Source organism: Haematobia irritans, chromosome 4 (assembly GCF_050003625.1).
Source record: "Haematobia irritans isolate KBUSLIRL chromosome 4, ASM5000362v1, whole genome shotgun sequence".
NCBI lineage: Eukaryota > Metazoa > Arthropoda > Insecta > Diptera > Muscidae > Haematobia > Haematobia irritans.
Window position 1 is genome coordinate 90,624,079 of NC_134400.1, and position 16,634 is coordinate 90,640,712.

General features: G+C 38.7%; 3 protein-coding genes across 22 annotated transcripts in view; all 3 read left to right on the forward strand.

The window, feature by feature from the left end:
• The window catches only part of Shab (potassium voltage-gated channel shaker cognate b), a 559,117-nt gene that overhangs the window by 167,104 nt on the left and 375,379 nt on the right, over positions 1 to 16,634 (forward strand). The gene's annotated exons all lie outside the window — the stretch shown is intronic.
• On the forward strand, positions 4,979 to 8,878 carry LOC142235663 (uncharacterized). Its single transcript, XM_075306924.1, has one exon. It carries the CDS (start codon positions 4,979 to 4,981, stop codon positions 8,876 to 8,878), a length of 3,900 nt encoding a protein of 1,299 aa, XP_075163039.1.
• Positions 8,925 to 11,123, forward strand: LOC142235664 (uncharacterized). Its single transcript, XM_075306925.1, has one exon. The coding sequence runs from the start codon at positions 8,925 to 8,927 to the stop codon at positions 11,121 to 11,123; it is 2,199 nt and encodes a 732-aa protein (XP_075163040.1).

The following is a 16,634-nucleotide window of genomic DNA, read 5'->3' on the forward strand; positions in this document are numbered from 1 at the left end:
TCTTTGCTTTAAAAATGTAATTCTTTAAATTTAGAACATGAATCTTTGAAATTTGTGTCGTATACCTTTGAAGTAAGACAAATTTTCATTAAAGTGAATAAAAACACTTTTTTTGCACGTTTGGTTTAGTTTTTTATTTTTTTTTCGAAATTAAAAAAATAAGGTTTACTTTGAGGTAGCTATTATAATATGGATTTTTTAACTGTATTTTATTTATTTATTTTATTTTTGCTTCGCTAATAAATCGCAAAAACTAAATGATCATTTGATAAATGAGATCTGGGCTCTAGTTTTATTCAACCCTTCATAAAACAAATCATGTATTGGTATAAAGAAACTTCTAATTCTTATCTCACACTAAAAAAATATTTACGTCATATTAATGATAACGCAACCTAAATTTTAGGATGTGCAATTTACAAAATATTAAAGATAAATTTCTTTGATGAAATTTTAATTAAAATAAAGTTTATAATCTTAATTAAAATAAAGTTTATAATGTTTTTAATTAAATTTTGGATAAAAATTTTGGAAGTTTGCGTCCTCCGTTAAAGTCGTATGTCTATGAACTAAGGCAAATTTTCCTTAAAGTACAGAAACACATTTGTTATTTAAAGAAATCGTCCTTAAATTGACTGAAATATTGAATCTTAGATTTAAGATAAAAAGGCTTCAAATATAGGCTAAGACTTATTTGGAGGGTTTAGCCTTTTCGATTTAAAGATTGTTTTGGAATTAAGAAAACATATTTTAATTTGAAGTGTCCGTTATAATTTGGATTTTTAAACTGACATTTGTTTGTAGCTGAATAGCTTAATTAATGATAGACGATAAATGAGACCTGTATCCTAAATTTAATTTTATTTATCCTAGATTTAAAGTCATACGTCAAAATCTTTGGATCCAAGGAAACTGATTTTTGAGTGCAGGCAAATCGCTTTTTAAATGGTCGAGCAATGAAAATGGGAGATCGATCGATAAACCATTTTGATCATATCACAATGGACTTGATAGTCTAAGTGAGCCTGACAATAAATCGGGCTGCCACCTTAATGGGTGATACGGTCAAAATTTGGTCAATATAAACTTGACGTATGTCTTTCAATTTTGCATTTAAAAAACCCGAACACCCCTCATTTTGAAGGTGTGTGTGTGTAGAATGTTGCTCCTATTTTGATTTTGGAATTCACATTTCAGTTGTCAAAATGCCGTCCAAGCAAGAAGAGCAGCGTATCAAAATTTTGCTCGCGCATCGCGAAAATCCGAGCTACTTGCACGAAAAGCTGGCAAAATCGCTAAAAGTTGCCAAGTCAACCGTTACAAATGTGATTAAAGTGTTTGGGGAAGGCTTGTCGGCAGCCAGGAAGTCTGGATCGGGGGGGGAATCGAAAACCGGAAGCAGCTGAGACGACAAAGAGAGTTGCCGGTAGTTTCAAGCGAAACCCTAAACTCTCTCTGCGAGATGCCGCAAATAAGCTGGGTGTATCGTCTACAACCGTGCATCGAGCCAAAAAACGAGCCGGACTATCGACTTACAAGAAGGCAGTGACTCCAAATCGCGATGATAAACAAAATACGACGGCCAAAGCGCGATCCCGGAGGCTGTACACGACGCTGCTTACGAAGTTTGACTGCGTGGTAATGAACGACGAAACATACGTCAAAGTCGACTACAAGCAGCTTCCGGGACAGGAGTTTTATACGGCAAATGGAAGGGGAAAGGTAGCAGATATTTTCAAGCACATAAAACTGTCAAAGTTCGCAAAGAAATATCTGGTTTGGCAAGCCATCTGTACCTGTGGCTTGAAAAGCAGCATTTTCATAGCTTCCGGGACTGTCAACCAAGAAATTTACGCGAAAGAGTGTTTGAATAAACGTCTGCTGCCTTTCCTGAAGAAACACGGTTGTTCCGTACTGTTTTGGCCGGATTTGGCATCTTGCCATTACGGTAAAAAGGCCATGGAGTGGTACGCCGCCAACAACGTGCAGGTGGTTCCCAAGGACAAGAACCCTCCCAACACGCCAGAGCTCCGCCCAATTGAGAAATACTGGACTATTTTCAAGCGGATCCTAAAGAAGACCAAAAAAGCTGCTAAGGACGAGCAGCAGTTCAAGGCAAACTGGCGGCGAAGAAGGTGGACAAGGTGGCTGTACAAAATCTGATGGCAGGTGTCAAGCGTGAGGCCCGGCAATTCGGATTTGGAAAAGCGAAAGCCTAACTGAATATTTTTCCTGAATTTTATGTTAATTGAACTTGAAAAAGAAATTTAATTTGATTTTAAATAAACGATTTCACCGATTTTCACGCGTTTTCCCTTGACCAAATTTTGACCGTATCACCCTTTAACCTAACCTTGGCCATATCTGAATTTTAGTCCATATGCGTTTAGTTCACACACTCCATTGGTAACACTCGTGGGCCGACCTAAATAAGAAGTTATTTTTGTGTTTTTTTTTATTCGTTAGAAAGTTAGAGTGATTTCAGTAAATTTCAATTTTTACAAACAACGTTTTTATATTTATAAACATATTGTACGAAGACGAGTAAAATCATTTGTATATTTTGGGGTCAACAGTATTTCATATAAATCATAAGTATTCTAATCCAGATTTCAAAAGATCTCCTAAATACCTAGATATTTCCCCATCAAATTCCCTACTTTAAAATGTTGTCCCCATCCACGAAAGAAACTCTCCAATACTGGCAACACTTGGTGTAGCACACAATTGCCTATGGGATGCTAACAATAAAATCTCCCAACTCATAACAATATTCTCCATTTTCATATCAAGGATCTATGTGTATGTAAATCCACATATGTTATGGGGCTTCTATGAATATATCCCCCTCCAACGCCACATCCACTTGTATCCTTGCCTCAGGTAAGATAGATTTGATTGGACTTATATGGGGTATTAAAAGGAATTACTATTTTCTCCATATACCCAATGAATTGACTCCATATTTCCTCGGCCCGCCCCTGGCATAGAATCTGTAGCATTTCTATGTGGTGAGCCAATAATTCATTTATAATCTTTTACGTAAATTCAATTTCCACTAAAGCCATATGATTGACTGCGAATGGTCAATGCCAATTGACAAGCAACAGCAAGGAAGTGATATGTTTTCCAATAGATTTTGTTTTTAATAATTTATAGAATCTTAGAGGAAATTCCATTTCTATTATTTGGATTGATTTGGAGCATCTTCTGTGGGAGTACAACAAATTGGAAATTTCATTTGATGATTGCATAAATTATTCATAGTTGTGTTTTTGTGCATATCAAAAATATTTTATTATGAATATTGGATTAGCTATTATTATATACATTGAAAATATGAGAAACAAGTAGGGAAAGTCTAAAGGTGGGAAAGTCGATTATAGTTGTTAATGCAGGAATAGGCCTAATATCCGTAGATAGTTAGTACCAACACTGACGGCAACTGTTTGCGCTTCAGCTCGGTGATCTCGTCCCTATTGTGCATTAACTCTCATTCTCTCAGTTGAGTGCGTTTTGATAGATTTCTTGTTCACCGAAACCATCATAGACGAGTAGTAGCCCTTTGTACATTCCAGAGATCATACACCTGATCAAGCGACAAATTAAGATTAATAAATAACCAGTGGAAAACTAAAATCTGTGTGCGTTTTCATTTCTACAAAAAAACGGTAGGGATAAATTTCTGTAGCAGTGAAATTTCCGATCGTTCGGCGGTTTAGCCTGGAAGAAATAAAAAATCGCAGGTTGTCGTGATCTTGGGCTGCCGCAGTTGGCATTGACTCGACGCCTATAGTAATAATAAAAAAAAAACCTTCTTGTGTAGGCGAAGTGTGCCTTTGACTCAATTCGATCGTGGATGAAGAAAACGTCTCCGTGTGGATAGGAGAGACTTGTTATTGACACTTCAAAACCGCAACAAGGGTGTCAGGAAGCATTGTGAATTCTTCCTTTGCGAAAAGTTGGTGAGTGCGCTAACATTTGGTCCTTAAACGCCGTAAGTGTAATCCAGCGAAAGGAGGTGTTTCAAATTTGCAAAAGGTACGTTTGTCTCTTTATTATTGTGGTAAAAATAAAAGCTTAAACTGAAGTTTGACTCAAAATTTAATATTGTCTGAGACTAACAAATTCTGTCGAAAAGAAGAAATATATAATTTTTTAACATTGGATATACCGTTATTTGAACGGTATCTGCGCAAATTTTCGAACCCCTTTTGCAATTCTTTTTTTTTGACTCTATGCACTTTTTGTATTCTTGCATTTCTATAAATCGTATTGCCTGCTTTGTAAATATTGAGTTATTTCTCTTCTGCTGTCTCGCTGTTACGTTTAGACGCCAGCAGTAGCGTCAACTTAAGTGCATGACAAGTATTCTCATATTTTTTGATAAAGAGAATAAGAACATGATCTACTAAAGAGATTGGAGTAGGCAAGTGAGAAGTGACACATACATCCATTTGTATCTATACTTATGAATTTGAACATTGGGTTCGATGTGGCAAAGGAAATATTTCTATTATCTTTTGTTGTTATAATTTTTGTGTTTATGTGAAATTCGGTTCATGTTCGATAGCTGGACAATAAGCACAAAATTGTATCTGCATTTGAGAGAAAAAAAGGAGTTCGTTGTCTCGCTCAATACATCAATGGATGTTTTAAGCTCTAGTAAGGGTTTTTTTGGAGTGTTTGCTTCACTACAGTACTCTGAGCTATTGTAATTAAAAGCAGTTGTGGGTATTTGATTGACTCTTACACATTAATATAGATTGCTGCGTGCACAGTGGTGTGAAGGAGATGTTATATGGTTAAAGTGGTGTGAAACTAAATATTTTGAATTGATGAGATAATTTGTAAATATCATCGCTTTTAAATCATAATTTTGATATATTTGAATATTTGTAACGAATTGCGATAATTTGGTGAAATTATTGATAAAAAAGTACATTTATTTGGAACCATTTGACTCTATAAAGGTATTATGTCGTTACTTGAAAATTTTTTGGCTCAATGCGATGAACTCGAAGTTCATCTGCAAGGTTTGCAAGCATCAGATAGTTCTATTCAAAATGATTCTTCTATTGAAGCGGAAAAAGAAGAAATTCATGATTTATGGTCCGAATGGAAAAACGCGTACAAAAGTTGTGTCGGTGACCCAGAATGCAATAAGAAGAATAAAGAGCTCCTTAGGGAAAAGAAAAAGTCGGCTCATACAAATTATATAAATTGCATGGCCACAATAGGGGAGTGGAAGGCTAAGACAAAACCGGTTCAAGCCTCAACGGTTCAAAAAGGGTCTAGCTCTCTCACTGTCCCTCCTTGTGATACACAAGTCTTCCATGGAGACTATATTTCCTGGCCCAGTTTTCGGGACTTGTTCACGGCAATATACGTGAACAATAAGAAACTTAGCCCCGTGGAAAAACTGTATCATCTTTTTCAGAAGACGTCTGGGGAGGCGAGAGAAATTAATAGGAATATTCCTCTCACCGCAGAAGGCTTTTCCATCGCTTGGGACAATCTCAAGAACCAATATGAGAATAAGAGAATTCTCATTAATACTCAGTTAAGAAATTTATTCAATTTAACTCCTTGCTCTCAGGAATCAGCAGCTGGGCTGAAAAAACTTCAACGTGATATCACGAATTGTATTTCCATTCTCGAACTATATAATATTGACATAGAGTCATGGGACCCGATATTCGTTTATCAATGTTCCACGAAAATGCCGAAGCTTACCTTGTCTCTATGGGAGCAGTCTTTAGCGAATAAAACCGAAATGCCACGTTGGGCTGACTTGAATAAATTTCTTACTGAGAGGTTTCACGCCCTAGAAAGTGTCTCGGATATTATTGGCTCGTCAAATTTGGTTCAAAATTCTAGGCCAAAATATAATCATGTTGAAAGGACAAAGTTTGGAGTGCATCATGCTAAAGTGAACAATAACAAATGTAGTTTGTGTAAAGGGAGTCATCAATTGAAATCGTGCCCTAAATTCTTGAGCATGAATTTCAAGAACAGATTGTCTGTGGTAAAACGGGAGAAACGATGTTTAAATTGCTTGGCACATGGCCACCAGTCAGCAGAATGTAGAAATATAGCTTGTTCTCATTGTAATCTGAAGCATCACACTCTTTTGCACAAGGGTACGGTGGGTCAACAGAACAGCAATGAGCCAGGGGCCCATTGTGGTACAATCACAGCGGATGTCGCACAGCAAATACAGTCCAACAATATGCCATCAACTTCGACAAACGTTCAGGCATACCATACATCAGTTTTAAAGAAAACAATGTTAGCTACGGCCTGGGTAAACATTATTAAAGATGGTTTGATATACAAAATAAGGGCTTTGATAGATCCAGGCTCAGATGACTCGTTTATCTCAAGTAGGATACAGAAGATTTTGAAACTTCCTATAAAGTCGGTTGCTGCTGAGATTACTGGGCTTGGGGGAGAGCCGTTAACGAAATGTTCTAGTGTTGCATTCTTCACTCTTGGATCTGCAAAAATGCCATCATTTTCAATTGACATTGATGCATTGGTAGTGCAAGAAGTAACTGGGAATATCCCTACACAGTCTTTGGAGGATTTAAGGCCAAACCATTTGCCGAACTTAGATTTAGCTGACCCAACTTTTTATAAGAGCGGACCCATAGACCTTCTAATTGGGGGTAATTTGTACCCGTCTATTTTGCTCAAAGGGGTTCATCATTGTATACTTGGTTCGTTGGTAGCCCAAGAAACGGTCTTCGGCTGGGTTTTGACCGGTCCTACCAATACATCGACTCCTAGACGAATAATAAGTGTCTCCCACTGCACCAGAGTCTCTGTCAGCGATCAATTAACGAAATTTTGGGAAATAGAAGAGGTTTCAAGGAAACCAAGCGTCTCGGAAGATGATCGAATTTGTGAAAGAATATTTCAGTCTTCAATAACCAGGACGGCAGAAGGGAGATACCAAGTTGACTTGCCTTTTAGATCTGATGTGAATCCTTCCTCCGCTTTTGGGTCTAGTAGATATATTGCGCTTTGTCAGTTTCTTCGCAATGAAAAGTCTTTGGCTCGTAAGCCTGAACTAAAGTCTGCTTATGATGACGTCATAGCAGAGTATTTGGCTCTTGGCCATTTGGAAAAAGTGGAACCGCCCAGAGATAACTCGGACGGTTACTTTTATTTACCTCATCATTCAGTTTATAGGCCTGAAAGTACTACAACCAAATTAAGAGTCGTTTTTAATGCCTCTTGTTCCTCATCTAATGGCAAAAGCCTCAACGATGCACTTTATGTAGGTCCCGTTTTACAGAAAGACATTATAGGTCTTATTTTGAATTGGCGCATGTATGCCTATGTATTCAATGCTGATATCTCCAAGATGTATAGGCAGATATTAGTTAATCCTACGCATCGTTCTTTTCAACGCATTTTGTTCCGAGCGTCCCTTGATGAGGAAGTACAAGACTATCAACTTAACACTGTAACGTTTGGCGTAAATTGCGCCCCGTATTTAGCTCTGAGAACACTTAAACAGCTTGCAGATGATGAAGAACATCATTTTCCTATTGGCTCTAAAATTTTACGTGATAATATGTATGTTGACGATGCGTTGGTGGGAATTCATTCGATTGAAGAGGGTATAAGAGCACGGGACGAGTTAATAGAAATCTTGAAATCTGCTGGATTTCATCTGAGGAAGGGGACCTCAAATGTTATGGACATTTTAGCCGGCATTCCCAAGGACCACCTTTTAAGAGATGAATTTCTTGAGTTTGATGACAAGAGTTGCACGAAAACTTTAGGAATTCGTTGGAACGCTTCTTATGACTCCTTTTTTTTCACTAGCGAGAGAATAGCATCGAAAGATTCGTTTACAAAAAGAGAAGTTCTAGCTTCGATTGCAAAGATTTTTGACCCTTTAGGATGGATATGTCCTGTGGTGATAGTTGCTAAAGTTTTAATGCAAAGCCTTTGGCTCGACAACATCGGATGGGATGATCCGTTAAAACCCTTGTCCCTACTAAAATGGAAGACTTTCATTGCAAATCAGTATGGAGTTGATGAGATTCGAATACCTCGTTGGGTAAAATACTCCCCGAATTGCAAAATTCAAGTACACGGATTTTGCGATTCATCTGAGCTTGCATACGCCGCAGCCATGTACTTGAGGGTAGAAGTAGGGGAAAATATATATACGAATTTACTTGTCTCTAAATCGAAGGTTGCCCCGATCAAGAAAGTTTCTTTACCCAGACTTGAGCTGTGTGGTGCCTTGCTTTTGGCCGAGCTAGCAGACTCTGTTCTTCCTCAATTAAAATTTGAAAATTCTATTCTGGTTCCTTGGAGTGACTCGATGATCGTTTTGGCATGGTTGCGAAAGCCCTCTTACACCTGGACAACATTTGTCGCGAATAGGGTTGCCATAATCCAAGAAAAAGTTGGGGGTAATTGGAGGCATGTCCCTACTATAGAAAACCCTGCGGATCTAGCAACCCGGGGGGTGACACCTTTAGAATTAAAGGCGAGTACATTGTGGTGGGAAGGTCCCCCATGGCTAAAAGGTCCAGAAAGTTATTGGCCCGTGAACAAATTATTACCAGAAACGTCCTTGGAGTCTAAACCTCTCAAAACACATATTGCTAGATCGACGATCGAGGAGGATTTTCTATCCCGGTTTTCGAGCCTCTCTAGGGCAGTTCATGTAACTGCATATATCTTTCGCTTCTTTAGAAAAACTCATCCAATTACGAAGAAAAGTGTTTGTTTTGAAAGCAAACGATTGACAGCAGCTGAGTTAACTTTTGTCCGTTATCGTTTGATGTCTTTATCACAAAGAATGCATTTCGCTAGAGAATACGCTAGCTTCGATTGCAAAGATTTTTGACCCTTTAGGATGGATATGTCCTGTGGTGATAGTTGCTAAAGTTTTAATGCAAAGCCTTTGGCTCGACAACATCGGATGGGATGATCCGTTAAAACCCTTGTCCCTACTAAAATGGAAGACTTTCATTGCAAATCAGTATGGAGTTGATGAGATTCGAATACCTCGTTGGGTAAAATACTCCCCGAATTGCAAAATTCAAGTACACGGATTTTGCGATTCATCTGAGCTTGCATACGCCGCAGCCATGTACTTGAGGGTAGAAGTAGGGGAAAATATATATACGAATTTACTTGTCTCTAAATCGAAGGTTGCCCCGATCAAGAAAGTTTCTTTACCCAGACTTGAGCTGTGTGGTGCCTTGCTTTTGGCCGAGCTAGCAGACTCTGTTCTTCCTCAATTAAAATTTGAAAATTCTATTCTGGTTCCTTGGAGTGACTCGATGATCGTTTTGGCATGGTTGCGAAAGCCCTCTTACACCTGGACAACATTTGTCGCGAATAGGGTTGCCATAATCCAAGAAAAAGTTGGGGGTAATTGGAGGCATGTCCCTACTATAGAAAACCCTGCGGATCTAGCAACCCGGGGGGTGACACCTTTAGAATTAAAGGCGAGTACATTGTGGTGGGAAGGTCCCCCATGGCTAAAAGGTCCAGAAAGTTATTGGCCCGTGAACAAATTATTACCAGAAACGTCCTTGGAGTCTAAACCTCTCAAAACACATATTGCTAGATCGACGATCGAGGAGGATTTTCTATCCCGGTTTTCGAGCCTCTCTAGGGCAGTTCATGTAACTGCATATATCTTTCGCTTCTTTAGAAAAACTCATCCAATTACGAAGAAAAGTGTTTGTTTTGAAAGCAAACGATTGACAGCAGCTGAGTTAACTTTTGTCCGTTATCGTTTGATGTCTTTATCACAAAGAATGCATTTCGCTAGAGAATACGCTTGTCTCTCACGAATGAAGAAATTGGAATCAAATAGCTCAATCTTATCCTTAACTCCATTCCTCGATAAGGACAGTCTGATTCGTGCCAATGGTCGTTTAGGATCCACCTCTTCTCTCACATACAGTGAGAGGCATCCTGTTATTTTAGCCTATCAGAGTAGTTTCGCTAAACTTTATGTGGCTTTCATCCATAAATTGACTCAACATGGCAGCGTTCAGCTAACATTAGCTACGACGCGACTTGAATGTTGGATTCTCCGGGCAAAGTCGTTGATCAAACATCACATACATCATTGTAAAGAATGCGTTATAGCACGGAAAAAGCGCCTAGGCCAATTGATGGGGGTACTCCCCTCTGAAAGAACCACTTTTAGCAGGCCGTTCACTAATACTGGGGTGGATTACGCTGGCCCATTCGACCTGAAAAACTTTACGGGACGTGGAAGTCGTATTTCGAAGGGATACATATGTCTTTTCGTTTGCTTCAGCACAAAAGCTGTGCACTTGGAACCGGTCAGTGACCTTTCGTCTTCTGCTTTTTTGGCCGCGCTCACTCGTTTTGTCGCCCGTCGTGGCTGCCCCCATCGCATATATTCCGATAATGGTAGAAATTTCGTTGGGGCTGCAAAGGAACTACGTAGGGACTTTATGAAAACTATTTCGCAACTAAAAGATGATGCCATCGCCAAATATGGATACCAGAAACTAGAATGGCATTTTATACCCGCTGCCTCGCCCCACATGGGAGGTCTGTGGGAAGCGGGTATCAAAAGTTGCAAAACGCATCTTAAGAAAATGTCTGGCCAAATCAGGCACACATTTGAGGAATTCGCGACTATTTTGGCCAGCATAGAGTCGTGTATGAATTCCCGTCCTCTAGCTGCTCTCTCTGACAGCGATAACGATATCACAGCATTGACTCCTGGTCATTTTTTAATTGGCTCATCGCTTTTGTCACCGCCAGAGCCCGAAAACGCTTCTCAAAAGATATCTCTTTTAAATCGCTGGAATCGTTTGAAGATTATCCAGCTCGAATTTTGTAGACGTTGGAAATCTGAATATTTAAAAGAGATGACAAAAAGAAGTAAATGGACAGATTCTCAACGAGACTTACAAGTCGACGACTTGGTGGTTTTGAGAAATGAATCTCTTTGCCCAAATGAATGGCGACTGGGTCGCATTATCAAACTTTATCATGGTAACGATGGCCGAGTGAGAGTAGTTGATCTTAAAACCCAAGCGGGAGTACTTACGCGGTCTGTTCATAAACTAGTTCTGTTGCCTAACTCTGATCAATAGATCTACCCTTGCTTTGTCACTCTGTGTCGCTTTTCTTTCTTTCCGTTTTCAACATCGACCCTCACTTTTGCTCCACCTATCTCATCTTTTGCAGCCATGAATTTCCAAGAAGCGTATCTTTGTCCACTGTGTTCTAGCCGTCACTCATTCCGGAACTGCCGCAAATTTCTGGTGAAGTCTCCATTTGAAAAAGAAAAATATCTGCGTGAGAACCGATTTTGTGTAAACTGTATGGGAATGTCTCACCAAATACTTAGCTGTCCGTGTAGTCATGGCTGTCGCATTTGTTCCCAAGGGCACCATACCATGTTACACAGTCTAGATGAAGCTGCAAGTGTTTGGCTACGGATGACGGCATGGGTTTGCTTACGTTGTCCTGGTAAACAAAATCATCGAATCCGAGTTCGAGCTTTGTTAGACCCGAACTCTCCGAACAGTTATTTCGTGTATAATGAATCTTTTCCGTTTGAAGTCGACGGTATTGGCTCTAAACTTCCAGTCCAATTAACATCCACGAGAGATATTGTGCGTACAATTACTACCACTCTAAACAGGCGGACTGAAAGCGTTGTTCTATACCCACCGGTACAAGCAAATTTGACCCGTGTACTAAGTGTGTATCCCCGCGACTGTATGGCTGATTATGCCCCTCACCTTCCATATGGGGTCAATATTGTTCTGGGTGTGGACGTAGCAAGCCGATTGTATTTGGGTCTACCGGTTCTGGATAATGGCCTACCCTTTGCCCAAAACACAATTTTTGGATGGACATTTTTTGGTGAAGTCCCTATCGACCGAGACAACATGGACAACTAGTTTATTTTGTACAGTATAAAACCCTAGCTTTTGGATTGGAATCATATGAAGTTTTGTTGGGCTCGAAGCCAGTTATAATTGAATTATTACTTTAGCATAAAAATCTATCTTTGAATTTTACTGAAATTATATAAAGAATTGAATCTATCGTTCTCTATTTAGCTTTGAGATTATATCCTGAAGACTTGTTATTATTAATAGTATTTTGAAAATTTGATTTGTAATTTATGTTGGATTATTTGCGTCACTGCCGCAAGGCCGGCGGTATGTTAATGCAGGAATAGGCCTAATATCCGTAGATAGTTAGTACCAACACTGACGGCAACTGTTTGCGCTTCAGCTCGGTGATCTCGTCCCTATTGTGCATTAACTCTCATTCTCTCAGTTGAGTGCGTTTTGATAGATTTCTTGTTCACCGAAACCATCATAGACGAGTAGTAGCCCTTTGTACATTCCAGAGATCATACACCTGATCAAGCGACAAATTAAGATTAATAAATAACCAGTGGAAAACTAAAATCTGTGTGCGTTTTCATTTCTACAAAAAAACGGTAGGGATAAATTTCTGTAGCAGTGAAATTTCCGATCGTTCGGCGGTTTAGCCTGGAAGAAATAAAAAATCGCAGGTTGTCGTGATCTTGGGCTGCCGCAGTTGGCATTTACTCGACGCCTATAGTAATAATAAAAAAAAAACCTTCTTGTGTAGGCGAAGTGTGCCTTTGACTCAATTCGATCGTGGATGAAGAAAACGTCTCCGTGTGGATAGGAGAGACTTGTTATTGACACTTCAAAACCGCAACAAGGGTGTCAGGAAGCATTGTGAATTCTTCCTTTGCGAAAAGTTGGTGAGTGCGCTAACAATAGTATACCCTTCTCTGCTTTGTAGACTCATACAATAGCTACCAATTAAAAACCAATTCAAATTGGTTAAGAGCTATATTTGCATATGATCCGATTTCAGTGAAATTCTTTCATATTCCAAGTAAAACTACTCACTATTATTGTAAAGAAATAATAATAAACTTCTTACACGATTGAGTTGTTGTAAGTCACTAATTTATTCTAAAAAATATTCATCCTTATATACTAAATCTTAAATTAGCTACAATCTAAATTTTCTTAAAATGTAAAGATAATCTTGTATTTGGTTTTCGATGATCACGCATGTGCAGCACATTAGTGCGTTATCAGTCACCGATGCATATGTAATGCATTTTCATTTTTATTTTAATTGCCTGCCATAGACCTTGTCCATCTTAAATAAACATAACACAAATAGTGCATGTTTAGAAATCTAAATATTCTGCGGGTGGCCAAATACACATAAATTTATATCAAATATGATTACCCATCAAAACTATTCCTCTTATTCTAAGCAGAATACACAATTTTTAAAAACTAATTATACTTTACGATAAATTCTTATAGCGTAACATAGCAAATCATCAAATAATCTGACCGGTCTGGCTCTTTCGGGACTTTCTCTTGTTTGTGCCAATGCAGCATTGTCTTTCTTCTTAATCTTCCTTCGTTGAGCAAACTTTTTCTGCTTCCATCATTAGTAGACCGCTCCTTGTAGATTATTGCAAAGGTAGCACGCATCAACTCTGCATTTCGTTGCATTCCGCCGGTGAGTGGTAGTCTTCCTTTCTCGGATTTATTTAACGAAACTTCTTCATCGTGCGTGCTGCCTTTAGTTGTGGGTAATTGACTACCTTGCCATTTTGCTGGACATTCCTTGTGCCCATGTCTTGGATGTGTTTCTGCAACAGCAGCTCCTCTTTCCACCTCTGGTGTATCCATGTCATCTTGACTCTCAGACGAAAACTCTTCTTCCTGTAAAGATAAAACAGAAACATTACCATATACTCCCAGAATCTCAGTTGATTTGACGTCCGTGTTTGGCTCCTCCACGTTTCCTTCGGTTGAGACTGGTGCAGATTCTTCAGCATTGGCTGCTCTTTCGGCTTGCGTATCAGCAGTATCATCAGTTGCGGTGGCAGCAGTACCATCAACTTCAGTTTTTGTAGGCCTCTGTTCTTCATGTGATGACTCTTTGGATCTATCCCTATAGACCCAAATAGTAGGATTGACATCAGGGCTCCTTCCAATCGAGTATGACTCATCTGATCTATTCCGGTAAACCAAATAGTAGGTCGGAGCTCCTTCTATAGGAGCATGATTACTGCACCAATGGCTTCTCTCTGGGCCATTCCTTATGTATGACCTCTTGTCGATTTATGTAGATCGACTTCACATCAGCATTTTGTCCATTAGAGGTTGCCTCAATTTGTTTCCGCCTTTCTCTAGCCCTCCTTATAGCCTCCATTGATTTACATGTCCTAAGGATTTGTGCACTCAGATCGTCGTACAGGTGCTCCATAAGCTCAAAGAGTCCAAGCACTTCCTCAGAATCCAAATCGGCAACCACCATTGCATCCATTATATTTAGCAATTTAGTGAATTCCAAATCCAAGCATTGCTTGCTCTTTAACAGTTCTCCGGAGAAATTGTCTAATTCACGTTGGCTTTCACACAATATATCTTTAAGTCTCCCGACTTGTCACTGGAACCTCCTCTCCTCTCCAATCCCATTTCAGATTTCGGTTCCATTACTCTTTTCATTAGATGCTTCCTTGCAAGAAGTTGTTTTTTTACCCCTTAGTAAAGAACAGTTGAACTTTTAGATTTACCTGCGCACAGAACGGGGTTCCCTAATGAACACAAGTGTGCAGGATTTCCAATTCCCTTTCTGCAACCTAGAGCAGATTTTGCCTCCGATCCGTTCGAAAGGTTTATTATGACCGTTCGAGTCTCTTACCACGGGTTCGATCCGGTTCGAAGGACCAAAATGTAAAGAAATTATAACACCTTCTTACACTATTGAGTGGTTGTAAGTCACTCAAATATTCAATACTCGTATTTGCTTGTTCTTTACCCCTTAATAAAGAACATTTAAACTTTAAAATTACCTTTTCACAGAACGGGGTTCCCAAATGAACACACGTGTGCAGGATTTTACCGTTTGAGCTTCTTTTTTGTCCTCTGAGGTTGTATAAGCATATAAATACCGGAAGGTATCAATTTCAAGCAAATCGTATGAAAATTGCGGTGTCTGCACTGAATGAAGACAAATCGGGTGTCCGGGCAATACCAAAACATGGATCGATACACACGATCTTTGGTGCACTTATGTGTGCACCTAAAATACCTTTTCGTTGTTTTTCGTTTTGGATAAAAATCGCGGTATCTATAAGCCCAAGATGTCAAATCGGACTAGATGGGACCTATACCAAAATATGGACCGATTCATACCATAGATTTTAGGCAAATCGAATAAAAATTGAGGTGTGTTGATGCTAAAGGCCTTAAATCGGGAGATATCGTCTCAAAAATGTTGAATTTCAGGAAATTCAAATAAAAATTGTTGTGTTTAGATGCTCAAGACCCCAAATCGGGCGTTGGGTTTGTATGAGGGCTATTTCAAAATCTGTACTAATATATGCCATCTGTGAACTTGACCTGCTTGCAGAGAAAAAAAATTGAATACCAATGAATACAAATACCAATGAAAGCCAAATTGTGTCATTATTGAACAACAATCAGACGTGTCTGTCTATATCGTCTTAGAATTTCTCCCTGATCGAGAATATATATATACTTTATATAGTCAGAAATCGAGATTTCGATGTGATACAAACGAAATGACAAACTTATTATACTTCCATCACCATTCTATGGTGGTTGGTATATAAATATTTGAGATCTGAAACTATTTTTAAACAATTTAGGTCGTTTTTTATTATTTATAGGGCGATGAATATCGGCTGTTACGGCGACGCGAAGCTTGATTTATAGTGTCCAATGGAAAGTGTAATTTTCTAGTTGACTTCTTTGTTGCTCATAAACTGATCAATTTGGAATGGCTTCTTACCGGGGAAAACCAAATTCGGTAACCGCTTCTCTTTCCAGTTTAAATTTTTGTGCATTGGTGGGTTCTTGTCCATTTTGTTCTTCTATGAAAGTGTGCAATTGTCGTTAAAAAGTAGAAACAATGCATTAAATTTTCCTGGTTTTAACAAAGCTTTGTGGAAATCTCAAAATGTTGAGTATAATTTAGTTCAATTTTCGCGCGACATAGTTCATTCTTGCTATAAAACAATTTACTTCTGTCTTATCGCTGAAAAAGTTTTTAATGTTTGATCGAAGCTGTGATTTGAACCAAGGCGGACATGTCTAACATTAGCATTGTACCGCGATGGTTCCGAAAATATTGATGTGTGTTTTATTTAAATTAATGTGTTCACAACTTTTTCCATTCTCAATTTTCAGAATGATCTTTGATCAATTGGTACTTTATAGTAGACCATTCGAGTTTTACATTTAATCGATTATGGCCAATAAAAAAATGGAATAGCTGAAATGTACCCCACTTAAATTGACTACTTGTCGACCATTCATGTTGCTTTAGTGTTTGCTACCATCCTTCCTTTGAATTTTATTTATTTTATCAGGAAAAATTAAAAACCCATTATATTTTCCAAGAGATTGCATGATTTATTAGGAATTGGCGTTGAGTAGGTTTTTTCAAATAATGCAAACAGAATAAATGCAAATATTTTGCGCTTTTCACTTTCGCTTTTGCATGTGGTATCTCTGCCATCAACGACACATGCATTAGCAATACAAATAACC